The sequence below is a fragment of the Crocodylus siamensis genome, chromosome 8 (genome assembly GCF_052110815.1).
Source record: "Crocodylus siamensis isolate JL-2025a chromosome 8, ASM5211081v1, whole genome shotgun sequence".
In the NCBI taxonomy this organism is placed as follows: Eukaryota; Metazoa; Chordata; order Crocodylia; family Crocodylidae; genus Crocodylus; species Crocodylus siamensis.
Genome location: NC_143402.1, coordinates 52,657,752 through 52,671,475, shown reverse-complemented (window position 1 = coordinate 52,671,475; position 13,724 = coordinate 52,657,752). Strand labels below are relative to the sequence as shown.

The following is a 13,724-nucleotide window of genomic DNA, read 5'->3' as shown; positions in this document are numbered from 1 at the left end:
CCCTTCCCCAGCTTGAATTAGCAGTAGCTCTGGGCTGTTCAGCCTAAAGGTGAAAGCCTAGTTCCTGATAAAGACCAGACCTTCATGGGTGGATATCTACTTTTGAAAGTAGCTAAAAGCCTTTAGGGGCTGTGAAATAGGAGAAGAAAGACCAGGAGGAGGTAGCTGGCCAAATAAAACCCAGCTTGATTATTTCCCTCCAACCCTAAATCTATCCACTCCCTGCTACTAGACTATGCCCTGCTGGAGGGCACACAAGTTGCAGCCATCTTACAGCATGTCTATGCTTCTGTTTTGGGCAGCAAATAGGCTTTCCCTGCCTAAGATACCCTGATTTCTGAGGGCTGATTTTGGGGTGGAGGCAGTGCATATGATAGGTAACTACATAAGGTAAATGACAACAGGATAGGAAATATACAGACAGGCTCTCTGGGGATTTGGAGGGGGCTCTTAGGGTCAGAGGAGGGTCACATGGGGCCGGGGGACCCTCAAGGAGGAGGGGGTTACTTCTCACCCCCCAAATCCCCGTCAGGTGTCCATGTTGGGTGACAACACAGTGGAATGCCAGCTGGAGACCCACAACAACAAGATGGTCACCTTCAAGTTTGATGCAGACGGGGATGCACCCGAAGACATTGCTGACTACATGGTGAGGCCCCCCCACTCTAGTCCCTGCCAACTGGGGGTTCAGGGTGGCACTCCCTGGGTGGGAGGGATGGACAGCACTGGAGACCTCTGAACTGGAGCAGGATCTCTGATCTGTCTGTCCAAACCAGTTGTTCTCAGCCCCATTAGACTTTAAGCCTTTTCCCTTATAAGACCCTCCCCAACCCTTGTTAGAACCAAAGCCACCACCTGAGGCCTGCTTCTTGTTAGACCCAAGCCCCCTCTTATTAGGACCCAAATGCCTTCTTGTTAGACTCCCTCCTCATTAGACCCAAACCCCCTCAAGGGCCTTGCCAGCCCATCTGCCCTAGGCCCTGGCATTCCCCATGGTGGGGGGCAGGGGGCTGATGGGAGCAGGAAAGGCCAGCATGGCTCCACTCCCTCCCACAGGTGGAGGACAACTTTGTGTTGGAAGGCGAGAAGGAGAAATTCGTGGAGGAGCTCCAGGCCGTCGTGTGCCAGGCTCAGGAGATCCTCTGCACAGCCGGTGTCGAGGCACCACCTTCAGAACCCAGCGGGGGCCAGGTGAGGCTGGGGGGCTTCCCCCCTGATGCCTGGATTCCTGGGCCAGCTGTGAGGGTCACTTTGGCCTGCCCCTGCATGGTCCATTGCTCTGCTCTTGACTCCCTGCCCTGCCCCAGCCTCATCCATTGCTCTGCTCCCTGCCCTGCATTCCCTGCCTGATCCATTGCTCTGCTTTCAGCTCCCTACTCTGTGCCCTCTGCCATGTCAGCCATTCAGCTTTCTGCTCCCTGCCCTGCACTCTTGGCTCCATCAATTCCCAGAGCTTTCTCTTCCGTCTTGATCTCTCTACTGACATCTCCATTTTGAATGCAGACAGGTTCAACTGAGCAAGCCCAGGCGCATCCCGTGACTGCACAGTCCGGCAGTGAGTAGGATGCAGGGTGGTGGGGCTGAGAGGGGCCTTTGGGGGTCACAGCTAGTCTGTCCATCCATCTGTCCATCATCATGTCTCCTTATCCATCCATCTGTTCATCCATCTTTTCATCTGTCCACATAACCCCTTGTCTGTCCGTCCGTCTGTTCATCCATCCATCCTTCCACATAACTCTCCGTCCATCCATCTATCTATCCATCAACACACCCACATAATCCCCCATCCATGCATCTCTCTGTTTGTCCATTCACATAATCATCCATTCAGAGTGACTCTGAATTAGCCCAGGGGGTGGTTGAGCTCGGAATTTGGCAGTACTGCCATTGTAATCCAGAGTGACCCTGGATTGCCCTCAAGGTTGCCAAGATATGGGCCCAGGCCCTGACTCCATCACATCAGATCAGAATTTTGGGGACAGGAGGAGAGGGTTAAGCTGGCTTCTGCGGGAGCGGGGTAGAGCCTCACTTTGACCCCACTTTCCCCCTCTTCTCCCCACCAGATGAGTGCGCACCCCAGTCATCTCCTGTTGGCCGCTGGAGATTCTGCATCAACCAGACCATCCGAAACAGGGAGGCTCACATGCCTGGCGTCCCCCAGCCAACAACTGCACCCACCCCCATGCCTCAGCCCCTTCCTGGTGAGCAGAGGTTGAGGGGCCAGCATGTGTGAGGTTAATGCAGCTAACAGGGTTAGGAGCCAAAAGCAGAGCAACAGATCAGGCAGGGGGTACAGGGCAGGGAATAGAAGGCAGAGCAGATGATGAAGCAGGAGATACAGGCAGGGGGCCGAGAGCAGAGCAGCAGGGATAAAGGAGAAGGGATGGGGTTTGGGACAGTGGCTTTGCCCTGGGCACCTGGCTACTAGATGGTGCAGGGGATTGCTTTGAGGATGTGACCTTGGTATCTACTGTATTTACTCACAAACCATATACAACTCCTTCCCCCACCACCCCCAGGGTAATTTAACCCTGATTTGCCACCATCCCAGGGATGTGCTCTTACAGCACCTGGCCACTAGGTACTGAGGACTGGTTCAGAGGACTGCTCTGAGGAGATGGTGCCTACCATACTTACAGATAAACTGTATGTATCCCCTGCCCTCCCTCCCCTTCTCCCCCCGCCCACCCCAAGAGCTAATTTAACCCTGATTTGCTTCCATCCCAGGCCACTAGGTAGCCACAGCACCTGGCCGCTAGGTAGAAGAATGCTTGGGAGGAAGTGACCTTGGTGGCTACCATATTTACTCATAAATTATGTGCAGCTCCCCCTGCCCCACTCCCCCAGGGGTAATTTAACCCAGAATTTATCTTTGTCCCAGGGAGCAATCTGTCCTTCGAAGTACCCTAATAGCACCTGGCCAGTAGGTGGCATAGGGGACTGCTCTGAGAAAAGAGCATCTGCCGTATTTACTTGTAAATATATGCACCATCCCCCAAAAAAATCAGTCTCCAGAATCACTGCTTGTCTTCTGAACAGGTATGGACAAGGAGGGTGCTAAAGACACGTATCCTCCTCCCCAGGAAGAATCAGAAGACCCTGTCCCCAACCCCAAGGTGCCTGTTATGCCCTTGATGACAGAGCCTCTAGCATCTCTGCTTGCTCAGCCTGGTGATCCCCAGGCACCCCCTGAGGCCTTGGGCACTGATTTGGCCCCCCCAGCCCCATCTGAATCAGATAGCGAGGGGCCCCCCAAGATGGACTTTGCTGACAACCGCATGAAGACACTAGATGAGAAACTGCGGACTTTGCTGTATCCAGAACACAGCTACTCGGAGAGCCAGAAGGACAGCCATAGTCTGGAGTCGCCCTTCTCCTCCTCTGCTGAAGATACCTTGTCCTGCCCTGCCCCTCCAGACCCCTTGGCCGACAGCCCCACCTCCCCGGGCGTGCAGGGGGCGGAGATCTCTGAGGACTCCCCACTGCCCAGTGGGGCCACCGTCTTCCCAGAGCTGATGGCACCTATACCCAGCACTCCCAGCCTGGATGTGAGTATGCAGCTGGGGATGGTGGCTCCTGGCATGCTGGGTACTATATAAATCTCCTGCCCAGACCTCTGCTGAGCTCATTATGCAAACAGCACCACTTACCCACTGGCACTGAGGTAGAAGTGTTTCTTAGTATTACCATATTTTCTCACACATAACACATCCACATAATATAATACTTAGCTGTTGAGAGGCAGGAGGGAGGAAAGAAAAAATTTGCTTTTGATTACAGTACCATGATCAACACAGTTGGAGAGAGAGCAGGGCACCCTAGTAATAGCTCTGAGGTACCATATTGAGCTGAAAAGCAGACACGGTCCAGATAATACAGCATAAAATACCAGAGTAAACCAGGCAATGTACAGGCTACAGTATGACATGTAATAGTGGGGATGCAGGAATGAAGTTTAAAAGGGTGGATGAAAGCGTTATTGTGGTGGGTCACAAGGTCTCCCAGAAACCCTTTTTGTTTCCCTGTCTCAAACCCTATCCCTTCCTGTCTCACGTTGCATCACTCCCCCATCTCCATCCCCATCACTTTCCATCTCTAAACCCATCCCTTCCCTATCTCAAACCCCAGCACTTTTCATCCCAAACCCCATCACATCCTGTCTCCAACTCCATCACTTTCTGTCTCAATCCTCATCCCTTCCCTACCTTAAACTCCCTCATGTCCTGTCTCAAGCCCCATCACTTCCTTCGCACAAATTGCATCACTTCCCTGTCTCAAACTTCATCACTTCCTCTCTCCAAACCTATCCCTTTTCCTGTCTCAAACCCCAGTGCTTCTCATCCCAAACCTTGTCACTTCCTGTCTTAAACCCCATCACTTCCCATTTCAAATGTGAACACTCCATTTCAAACCCCATCTCTTTCTGACCTTAAGCTCCATCACTTCTCTTCTCCAAAGGCAACCCTTTCCTGTCTCAAATCTGTGATTCTCATCCCAAACCCTGTCACTTCTTGTCTTGAACCCTGTCACTTCCTGTCCTAAACCTATCACTTTCCATCGCAAGCTTGATCCCTTCCCCTTTCCAAACACATCACTTCCTGTCTCAAACCCCATCACTTCCCTTTTCCAAATGCATCATTTCCCTGATTCACACTCCATCCCTTCCTTATCCCAATCCATCATTTCCTATCCCAAAACCCATCCCTTTCCCATCTTACACGCAGCCCTCCTGGCTTTCCCTTCCAACCAGTTGGCAGATGCCAAAACCACTTCCCAGACACCCCTACTTTTCTTCCCCTCCTACTTCCTTCGTTCCTCTTCCTGTCTTTTCAGACAACCCCTCCGGATGCCCCCAGCTTGCCAGAGCCTGTGGAGACCAGGCCGGTGCCTTGGTCCAGCCCAGAAGAAGCAGCAGCAGCAGCAACACCACTGGCACCACCACCGGGAGGAGGAGGAGGTGGATATTTTGCCTTAAGCTTTACTTGCCCTAGCGTCAAAAACCCCATTAGCAAGAGGTCGTGGACGCGCAAACTGAAAGGCTGGGCCACCAAGCTCCGCCACTCCACCAGCTTGCTCAAGAGAGCCCGAGCCCAGCCAGGTTAGCGCCGCGGGAGCCAGGCCTCTCTAGCCCCTCCCCCCCTCCAACCACCCCTGGTTCCACCCCATCCTCAGTCGCATTTCACCAGTGTTTTGTACTGCTACATTCTCCCCACACCATCCCCTGCCCATTTCAACCACTCTCTGTGGGGAACTATGGAGAGGAGGTGGGGTTTGGAGGGGGGTTGGGGATGGGGTCTGATGCCAGATACCCTCTGCCTGGTTTCTCTACCCCCACCCCCTTGACCCCTTTTCTTGGCTGGCAGCGGAAGCAGAAGTGGTGGGGGTGGAAGTGGCCAGGGAGCAGGACCTGACAGAGAAAGAAGGAGTTGCGAAGTTGAGCGTGGGGGCTTTCCAAAAAGGGCGCTTCCAGGTGGGTGTTAGCGAACGGGCTCCTAGCACCCCCCTTCAGTCAAACCCACCAAGCCCCACTTTCTTTCCAGAGAAGGAAGAAGAACCCAGGCACCTAGGCTCCCCAGTGCTCCCTGTGTATAAACTTGCAGCCCCCACTTCCCTCCCAGAGAATCCAGATGTCCAGATCCCGCCCCCCCCCGTTAGATCCAGTAACCCCCACCCCACCTCCCCCAGCAGGGAGAGAGCCCAGGCACCCTGCTTTCATAGATTTCATAGACATTAGGGCTGGAAGGGACCTCGGGAGATCATCAAGTCCAGCCCATCAGCCCTAGCTCCCCTCTTGGAGAACCTAGGCATCTGGGATTCCAGGCCCACTCCCTCTAACCCACCAGCCCCAGGAATCCAGACTCTGACCAGCTACTCCCCCATTCCCCTCCCAAAGTGGGGAGAGAACCCAGGTGTATGGGCTCCCAGCCCCACCCTCCTCTGACCCACCAGTGCCCATTCCCCCACTGGAACAGGGAGAACCCAAGTGTCCAGGCTGTAACCCACTATAACCCTTCCCTCTCAGAGTAGGAAAGGAAGCCAGCCATCCAGGGTCCCAGCCCCCCTTGCTCTAAGCTACCAGCCCCCACTTCCCTCCCAGAGTGGGAAGAGACTCCAGGTGTCCAGGCTTCCAGCCCCCTTCTCCCACCACCCTCTTTAACCAACTAGCCCCCATTCCCCTCCCAGATCTGGAAGGGAACCAAGGCATCTGGGCTCCCAGCCCTCACCCACCTCTCACCCCCTAACCTCCCTCCCCTCCCAGAGAACCCAGATGTCCAGGCTCCCATCAGGCCTCTCTCACAGCTCCTCCCCCTTTTCCCCCCCAGGTACTGGCAGTTCCCCAGCAGTGCCCCCTGGAGGAGCCTGGGGGGCTGGCACTGTCAGACGCCTCATCACTCACCCCTGAACAGGAGGTGGAGGAGGGTGGGGGCATGGGCCGCAAGGCACCCAGCTCAGACAGTGAGCTGTCAGCACCGCCCCCTGCCCCAGCGGCTGCCCGCCACCGCAGCTCCCTTGGCCTGTCGCCCTCCTCGGCTATGAGCAGTGACGATGAGTCTGACGTGGAGGATGAGGACCTGCGGGCGGAGCTGCAGCGCCTGCGTGAGAAGTGAGGCGATGTCTGATCCCTGACCTCTGACCCCAGACCCACTCACCTGCTCTAACCTGCCAGCCCCCACTGGCCTACCAGAGAACCCCAGCATCCAGGCTCCCATCCCACTTTGTTCTACCCACCTACCCTCTCTCCCCTTCCTAGACCTGGGGGAGAACACAGGTGTCCAGACTCCCAGTTCCTCCTGCTCTGACCCCCAACCCCAACTCCCCTCTCAGGGAACCCAGGCATCTGGGCTTCTGGCTTCCAGCCGCTCCTGCTCTAACCCTCCAGCCCCCATTTCTCTTTCAGGGAACCCAGGTGTCTGGGCTCCTCAGTCTAAGGGGGAATTCTAAGTGGGGGCTCTCTGCCACTCCCTATGGAGGACTGGAGTAGAATCCAGGCTCCCATCCCCCTTTCTTCTAACTTGCTAGCTCCCACTGCTCTCCCAGAACTGGGGAAAACCCAGGTGTCCTGGCTTACAGCCTCCTCTTTGCCAACCCCCCCAGTCCTCACTCCTCTCCCAGTGCTAGAGAGAACCCAAGTGTCTGGGCTCTGCTTCCCCTCTACTCCAGTCCACAAACGCAGGCGTGTTTGTATGGAACCCAGGCATCCTTGTGACCTCCCTTCCCCCTCCTCTCAGGCACATCCAGGAAGTGGTGACTCTCCAGGCTCAGCAGAATCAGGAGCTGCAGGAGCTGTACAACCGCCTTCGTGTTCTTCAGGACAGCCAGCCTGAGGCACCTGAGCTGGCCCTGCCACCTGCCTCCCCCCGCCGTCCACGTTCGTTTAAGAGCAAGTTACGGACCCGTCTCCAAGCCCAGCCACACCCCGACAACTGCCTCCGTGCCTCAGGTAACCCCAGAGATGGTTGTGTCTTTCAATTTTCCCCTTTCCCTTGCTCCCTAGGTGTAATTTCCACAAGGCTGGGTATGGGGCTACCATAATTTCGCACAACATTCACCCCCTAGCTGCTAGCCATTAGAGTGTGCATTATAAGCAAGAAATATGGTAAAAGCAGGTAACCTTGATAATAGCTACAACCTCCAATCACTCCCCTTTCCCTGGGTACACATGGTCCTGGGTATAATTTCCACAGGTCTGAGCATGAGGCATGGTAATTTCTTGTGTACAACACACACCTCCCTCCGCCCCCAGAAAACCTGCTGGTCATTGGAATGTGCATTATAAATGAAAAAATATGGTAAGAGTGGGTAACCCCAGCTATGGCTGTGACCTCCAGTTGTCCCCTTTCACTTGGATAGATACTGCCTTGGGTGTAATTTTGGCAGGTCTATGCATGGAGCTACCATAATTTCTCATGTGCAGTATGCATGTACATGAAAAATTATGGTAGCTCCATGCATAGACCTGCCAAAATTATCCCTCTCCATCCCTCTTGAAAAACTGTTGGCCATGGGAGTGCATGTTATATACGAGAAATATGGTAAGAGCCAATAAACCCAACAACAGCTGTGACTTCCTATCACCCCTCACTTTTCTCCTAGGCACACGTGGCATTGGGTATAATTTCTACAGGTCTGGACATGGGTCTACCATAATTTATCATGTACTGTATGCACCCCCAAGCTGCTGACCATTGGGGAGTACATTATATGCAAGAAATATGGTAAGACAGGGTAACCCCAGCAGCAACTGTGACCTCTAGTTGCTCCCTGGCCACACGCAGCCCTGGGTGTAATTTCCAAAGGTCTGGGCATGGAAGCACTGTAACTTCTCATGTACAACGTGCATCTCCCCCCAAAACCTGCTAGCCATTGGAGTATGCTATATGCAAGAAATATGGCAAAAGCAGATAACCCTGGTGACAGCTGTGACCTTCAACAGCTCCTTTTTCCCTGGGCATGCATGGCTGTGGGGGGTAATTTCCGTAGGGCTGGATATGAAGGTACTGTAATTTCTCATGTACAACACACGTTGTTGTTCCCCGCCCATTTAAAAAAGGCTGCTGGCTATGGAAGTGCAAATACAGTACATGGGAATGAAAAATACAGTAAGAGTGGGTAATTCCAGTGATGGTGGTGACTTTGAATTGTCCCCCTTTCCCTTGGGCGCATACAACCCTGGTTATAATTTCGGCTGATCTGGGTATGGTGGTACCATAATTTCTCATATACAATTCACATCTTACCCCCTCAAAAGCTGGTGGCAATGGAAGTGTGCATTCTATGCGAGAAATACAGTAAGAGCTGGTAACCCTGGTGAGGGCTCTGACTTCGAATGGCCCAGGGGAGGCAGAGGCTCATGGGATATGTTCCCCCCCCCCAACAGAGCAGGCAGCAGGCGGACGGACAGGCACCTTCACGGACGACCTGCACAAGCTGGTGGATGATTGGGCACGGGAGGCAGCAGGCACAACCCTGCCCCGACCCAGCCTCAACCAGCTACGGCGCAGCCCCTTGCGCCCTGACACTGATGCCTGGGCCAAGGCTGCTGAGGTGAGCCTGGATGCCTGGGTTCTCAGGAAGGGGACTGGGAGCTGGGGGATTAGAGGAGGAGGGCTGGGAGTCTGGACACTTAGGTTCTCTGGGAGGGGAGGAAGGCGGGGAGCCCAGATCAGATACTTGGGTTCTTTTGCAGGGGAGTGAGCCTGGGGGGTGAGAGTAGTGGGGAGGTGGGAGCCCTGAATACCTGGGTTATCTGTCAGGAGAGGTTAGAATGGGGTGGGGGAAAGGGAGCCCAGATGCCTGGGTTCTTTGGGAAGGGGAGTGAGTGGCTGAGAGGTGAGAGCAGTGGGGACTGGAGGCCTGGATGTTGGAGTTCTGTGGGAGGGGAGCGGGGGTTGGGTTCCTCATCGAATGATCCTCCTGACGCCCCCATTTTTCTCCTCTTTCCTCCAGATGCCGTCAGTGGCAACAGGCTATGGCTCCGCATGGCTCTGCTCGCTGTCCTCATTCCATGGGCCTGCCCCACCTCCACTGCCCCCTGGACTGGCCTTCCCAGGCCCCCCAGGCCCTGCTCCACCATCCCCTGGGGCCTGCCAGTACCAGGCCTACCCCCCAGCCTGGACCCCTGTTACCCCTCAGCCCCTTGCCCCTGGCTTCCCCCACCTGCCTACACCCAAGTGAAGCCAGGAAGGGGCCAAGCCTTGTGTTCCTCCCCATCCCTCCCCCAGGACCCTGGACATCAGAGCTGCCAGATGCTGGAGCCTTCGTCTCCTCTCCCCCCATCACATCAGAGCCACTGAGAGGTTAGGGGCTGGAGAGAGAGAGGGGGGGAGCTGCTCCCCCCGCCCTCCAGTTTCTTTATCTGATTCTTTGGGGTTGCCCTCCTTCAGGAGATTGTGAGTAATAGAGTCCCATATAGTTATTTTCCAAAGGATTCTGGGTAACGCAGCCCAACTTTGCTGTCCTTTGTCTGAGGGTTATATGTTATAGAGTCCAGAGTGGCTCCTCTTGCAAAGGATTCTGGGTAATAAAGCTCAATGGTGCTCATCCAACAACTAGCCAACCTGCCAGCCAATCCGTCATCCAGCCCACCCACCAGCCAGTCATCCAACCCAGCCATCAACTAACCAACCCATCAACTGACCGACCCATCCACCCACCAGCCAACCATTCAACCCACCAGCCAACCACAGCTAACCAATCCACCCATTAGCTAACCAACCCAGCCATCAGCCAACCATCCAACAACCCATCCATTAGACAACTAACTCACCAACTAAGAAGCAACTCACCAGCCAGTCATCCAATAAACCCACCCAGCAGCCAACCAACCAGCCCAAACACCCACCTACCAGCTGCTCACCAGCTCACCCACCACCCACAACCACAGCTGGTCCAACTAATCCACCCATCTTCCAATGAACTAACTCATCCATTCACCAGCCTGCCCACCATCCAACCCACTCACCAACTAACCCACCAGCCAGCTGCCAACTAACCCGTCCATCCACCCACTTACCAGCCTGCCAACAAGTGAACCAACCCACTAAACAATCCACTCATCAACCAACCCACCAGCCAACCAACGCACCAAGCAATCATCCAGTAATTAACCAACCCACCATTCAATCAGCCCACCCAGCCATCATCCAGTTAACAAACCCACCAGCCTGCCAACCATCCAGCCAACCCACCCAATCACCAACTAACCCAGAAAGTCATTAGCCAACCAACCCAACAAACAACCAATCCACCAGCCAAGCAATGCACCAAACCATCCAAAAACCAACCAAACAACGCCCCCTGCCAACCCACTAAACCCACCTGTTAACTAACCAGCCCACCCACCCACACACCATCCAACCAGCCTAGTCAATCAGCTCACCTGCCCACCAGCCAACCAGTGAACCCACCCAATATCCAACCAACCAACCCCACACCCATTTTGTGTGCATATAGGTATCTTACTTCTGTAAGGAAAGGTCCATGGGGTTGTGATACCACCTGTCACCAAGCTGGGCTGAGTTCTCTTATGGCTTTTCCTCCTATTCTTTCCACCAGCCCTGACCCTCTCTTGCCCTGAAACCATCCAATATTGGGGGGTTTCACTTTTATGTGCCTGTTTTTGATAGTCTTTTGCTACGACCATTTCTGGATCAAGCTGGGGGTGGAGGCATCAACCTCGTCATGAACCTATTACAGAAATCCCCACCTAGTTTTGCTTCTAGTTGAGTCCCCCTGGGTATGGGGGAGGTCATTGGATTTACAGTCTTCCCTTTTTGCTTTTTGATTTGATCTGCCTCATTTATTCCAGCCCCCTCCCGAGTGGGGGGAACTCCAGTCTGGTCTGGCTTTTCTCTCTCTTCCCCTACGTGATCTCTTGGGGGTTTTGTTACGGGTTGAAACAGCCTGTTTCTGAACTTTGGGATCTCCTGACCAGAAAGACATGGTGTCCCTTTAATGAGGAACCATCTTTGATATATCCCCTTGGTGGCTGGGAGAAAGAGATCAAAACCATGGGGTTGGAACAGCGATAGAAATACCTGTGATCCTTCTTGGGCTGGGTTGGGGAATAGATAGATCCCCTCCTGGCCAGGAGAGATGGGTGAAGGCTGTGGCTTTAGAACATAGGAAGATATAGCTGGGTTGGATGTGGAGGAATTGTTTTTTCATCCCCACCCTTGGTCCTTGGAGCTCAGGACAGGGGAAGGCAGCAGCCTTAGATTAACAAGGGGTAGATCAGGAGGCAAAGGTTCACCCAGGAGCCTGATGCCTTATGGGCGATTCCCAGTGAAAGCAGAGCCTGGCTTGGGTTGGATAGGAATGAGGCCACAGATCTTGGGGCAGATCCTGTTTGGCTAATGGGGTTCCCCCTTTGCTTCCCAACCAGGTTGGGATCTTCCAGATTGGGGTCTACCAAACTGAGATTTTCTAGGTTGGGATCTTCCCAGGCTGCGTCTTTCACGTTGTGATTTTGCAGGTTGAGATATTTCACACCAGGATCTTCTAGGTTGGGGTCTCTTGCAGGTCAGGATCTTCTAGGCTGGCAACTTTCTGGTTGGGATTTTCCCTGTTTGTAATCTCCCAGGTTGAGATCTTCCCAGCCTGGAATCTTCTAAGTTGGGGTCTTCCATGTTGGGCTTTTCTAAATTGGGCTCTCCAAGGGCTGGGATCTGCCAGGTTGGAATCTTCTCAGTTTGAGATCTCTCAGGCTGGGATCTTCTCCTCCTTCTCCCTCCCAAATGGGCATCACTCCAAATTTGCACCAATGCCATCTAAGCCCTAGGGGAAAAACAGCTTCACCTCTCCTTTCCCACCATGCTGAAGGCTCCCAGATGTCAAAAGCTGTTGCCTGGTACCCTGGCTGGCTACCAGTAGAAACCATGTAGGCCAGGACATCCAAGGGAACCAACCACCTCCCACCCTCCCTTCCACCCCTTTCTCTTTCCATCAGTCCCTTCTAGGCCCATTGTAGCAGCTTTGATTGGTGGGGGAAAGTATGCAGCTGGCTATGGATCCCCATGGGGAGGGGGAATTTTGGGGCAAAATGTAGCATTCTGAGGCTGTTTTGAGTTGAGGCTGTTTTGAGTTCTGTGGTTTCCTCTTGGGCCAGGCTGGGTTTTGGGGGGGTGAGGGGGGCGGGGTCAGGCCAGGGGCTTTGGATCAGGAGGTTTTCCAACCTGTGAGTTGACTTTGTTTGTACGTGAAGCATTAATGAGCCTCGTCATTTTAAATTTTATTTTTTTGGAAGATGCGTGACAAAAAAAGGACAGGACAATAAAGGCTGCATTTCAAAGAAGCTGAGAAGAAGATGTCTTTCCTGCACTGGGCAGAGGTAGCCTACACCCAGTTTTCCCACTCAGGGTGGCGTATTTTGTTGCACTGTGGAAGATGAGGGTGAAGACTGAGTGAGGGGCATCCTAGGGGGGACCTGGTGTTGCAGGGTGGGAGGCAGCGCACCCCCAAACTAGCTGGTAGCGGGGGTGGCTGAGCCTGGCTGGAATATTGCACAGCCACCTCCTAGGAAATATCGACCTATGTCATTGTTCATGCCTGGTATTGCAAAGATGTCTGCATCATCCATGCTGTGCTAGGAGCTGATGATTGCTGGACTGGTCACTGACTCATCCTCTTAGTTATATCACTCAGATCGGCTCCCACGTGATGGCTGCTGCAGAAACAATACTGATGGAAGATCAACATTGAAGGACTCAAGGACCCAATCATGCAAGATTTCTTCCACCAGTGCCTCAATGAAAGACTGGCAAATTCCAATCAACATCAATAGGAGAATGTTGGCAGCACTTGGGGTGCCTTCAGGGGCATTGATGATGGGGTTCTGAAGAGACATTTGGATTCTCTATCAGGAAACATCGAGACTGGTTTGATGAGAATGACCAGAAGATCCAAGAGTTGATTGACTGCAAGCACAAGGCCTTTTGTGCTTGGCAGAACACTACCAATTCCAAGCAAAAGAAACTGAATCTCCAACAAGCCAAGGCAGAGGTCCAAAGGAGGACCTTTGATACGAAGAACAGATGGTGGGAAGACAAGGGAAAGAGATTCAATATCCATGATATGTGCAGTTTCTTCAGTGCCACCCAAGCCATCTGTGGTCTGAGCACTCAGGGACCAACAAGACCTAAGGATGAAGGAGACCTGATCAAGGAAAGGGGAGCCATCAATGCCTGTTGGAAAGAGCATTTTGAAGACCTTTCAGTTGAGACTGT

At 53.6% G+C, this 13,724-nt stretch overlaps 1 protein-coding gene across 8 annotated transcripts in view; it reads left to right on the top strand.

The window, feature by feature from the left end:
• The window catches only part of WNK3 (WNK lysine deficient protein kinase 3), a 73,513-nt gene extending 60,875 nt beyond the window's left edge, over nucleotides 1–12,638 (top strand). For 5 of the 8 annotated variants that reach the window (XM_090060674.1, XM_090060673.1, XM_090060675.1 and 2 more), the window contains 11 exons: nucleotides 533–649; nucleotides 1,057–1,191; nucleotides 1,504–1,555; nucleotides 2,064–2,201; nucleotides 3,040–3,548; nucleotides 4,834–5,098; nucleotides 5,364–5,470; nucleotides 6,324–6,604; nucleotides 7,230–7,441; nucleotides 8,879–9,045; nucleotides 9,448–12,638. In XM_090060674.1, the coding sequence (XP_089916800.1) occupies nucleotides 533–649; nucleotides 1,057–1,191; nucleotides 1,504–1,555; nucleotides 2,064–2,201; nucleotides 3,040–3,548; nucleotides 4,834–5,098; nucleotides 5,364–5,470; nucleotides 6,324–6,604; nucleotides 7,230–7,441; nucleotides 8,879–9,045; nucleotides 9,448–9,675 (2,211 nt within the window). In that variant the 3' untranslated portion in view covers nucleotides 9,676–12,638. Of the gene's footprint in view, nucleotides 1–532; nucleotides 650–1,056; nucleotides 1,192–1,503; nucleotides 1,556–2,063; nucleotides 2,202–3,039; nucleotides 3,549–4,833; nucleotides 5,099–5,363; nucleotides 5,471–6,323; nucleotides 6,605–7,229; nucleotides 7,442–8,878; nucleotides 9,046–9,447 lie in introns of those variants that run through there. The other 3 variants (XM_090060677.1, XM_090060679.1, XM_090060678.1) reach the window with 3 other exon arrangements.
• The last annotated feature ends 1,086 nt before the right edge of the window (nucleotides 12,639–13,724 follow it).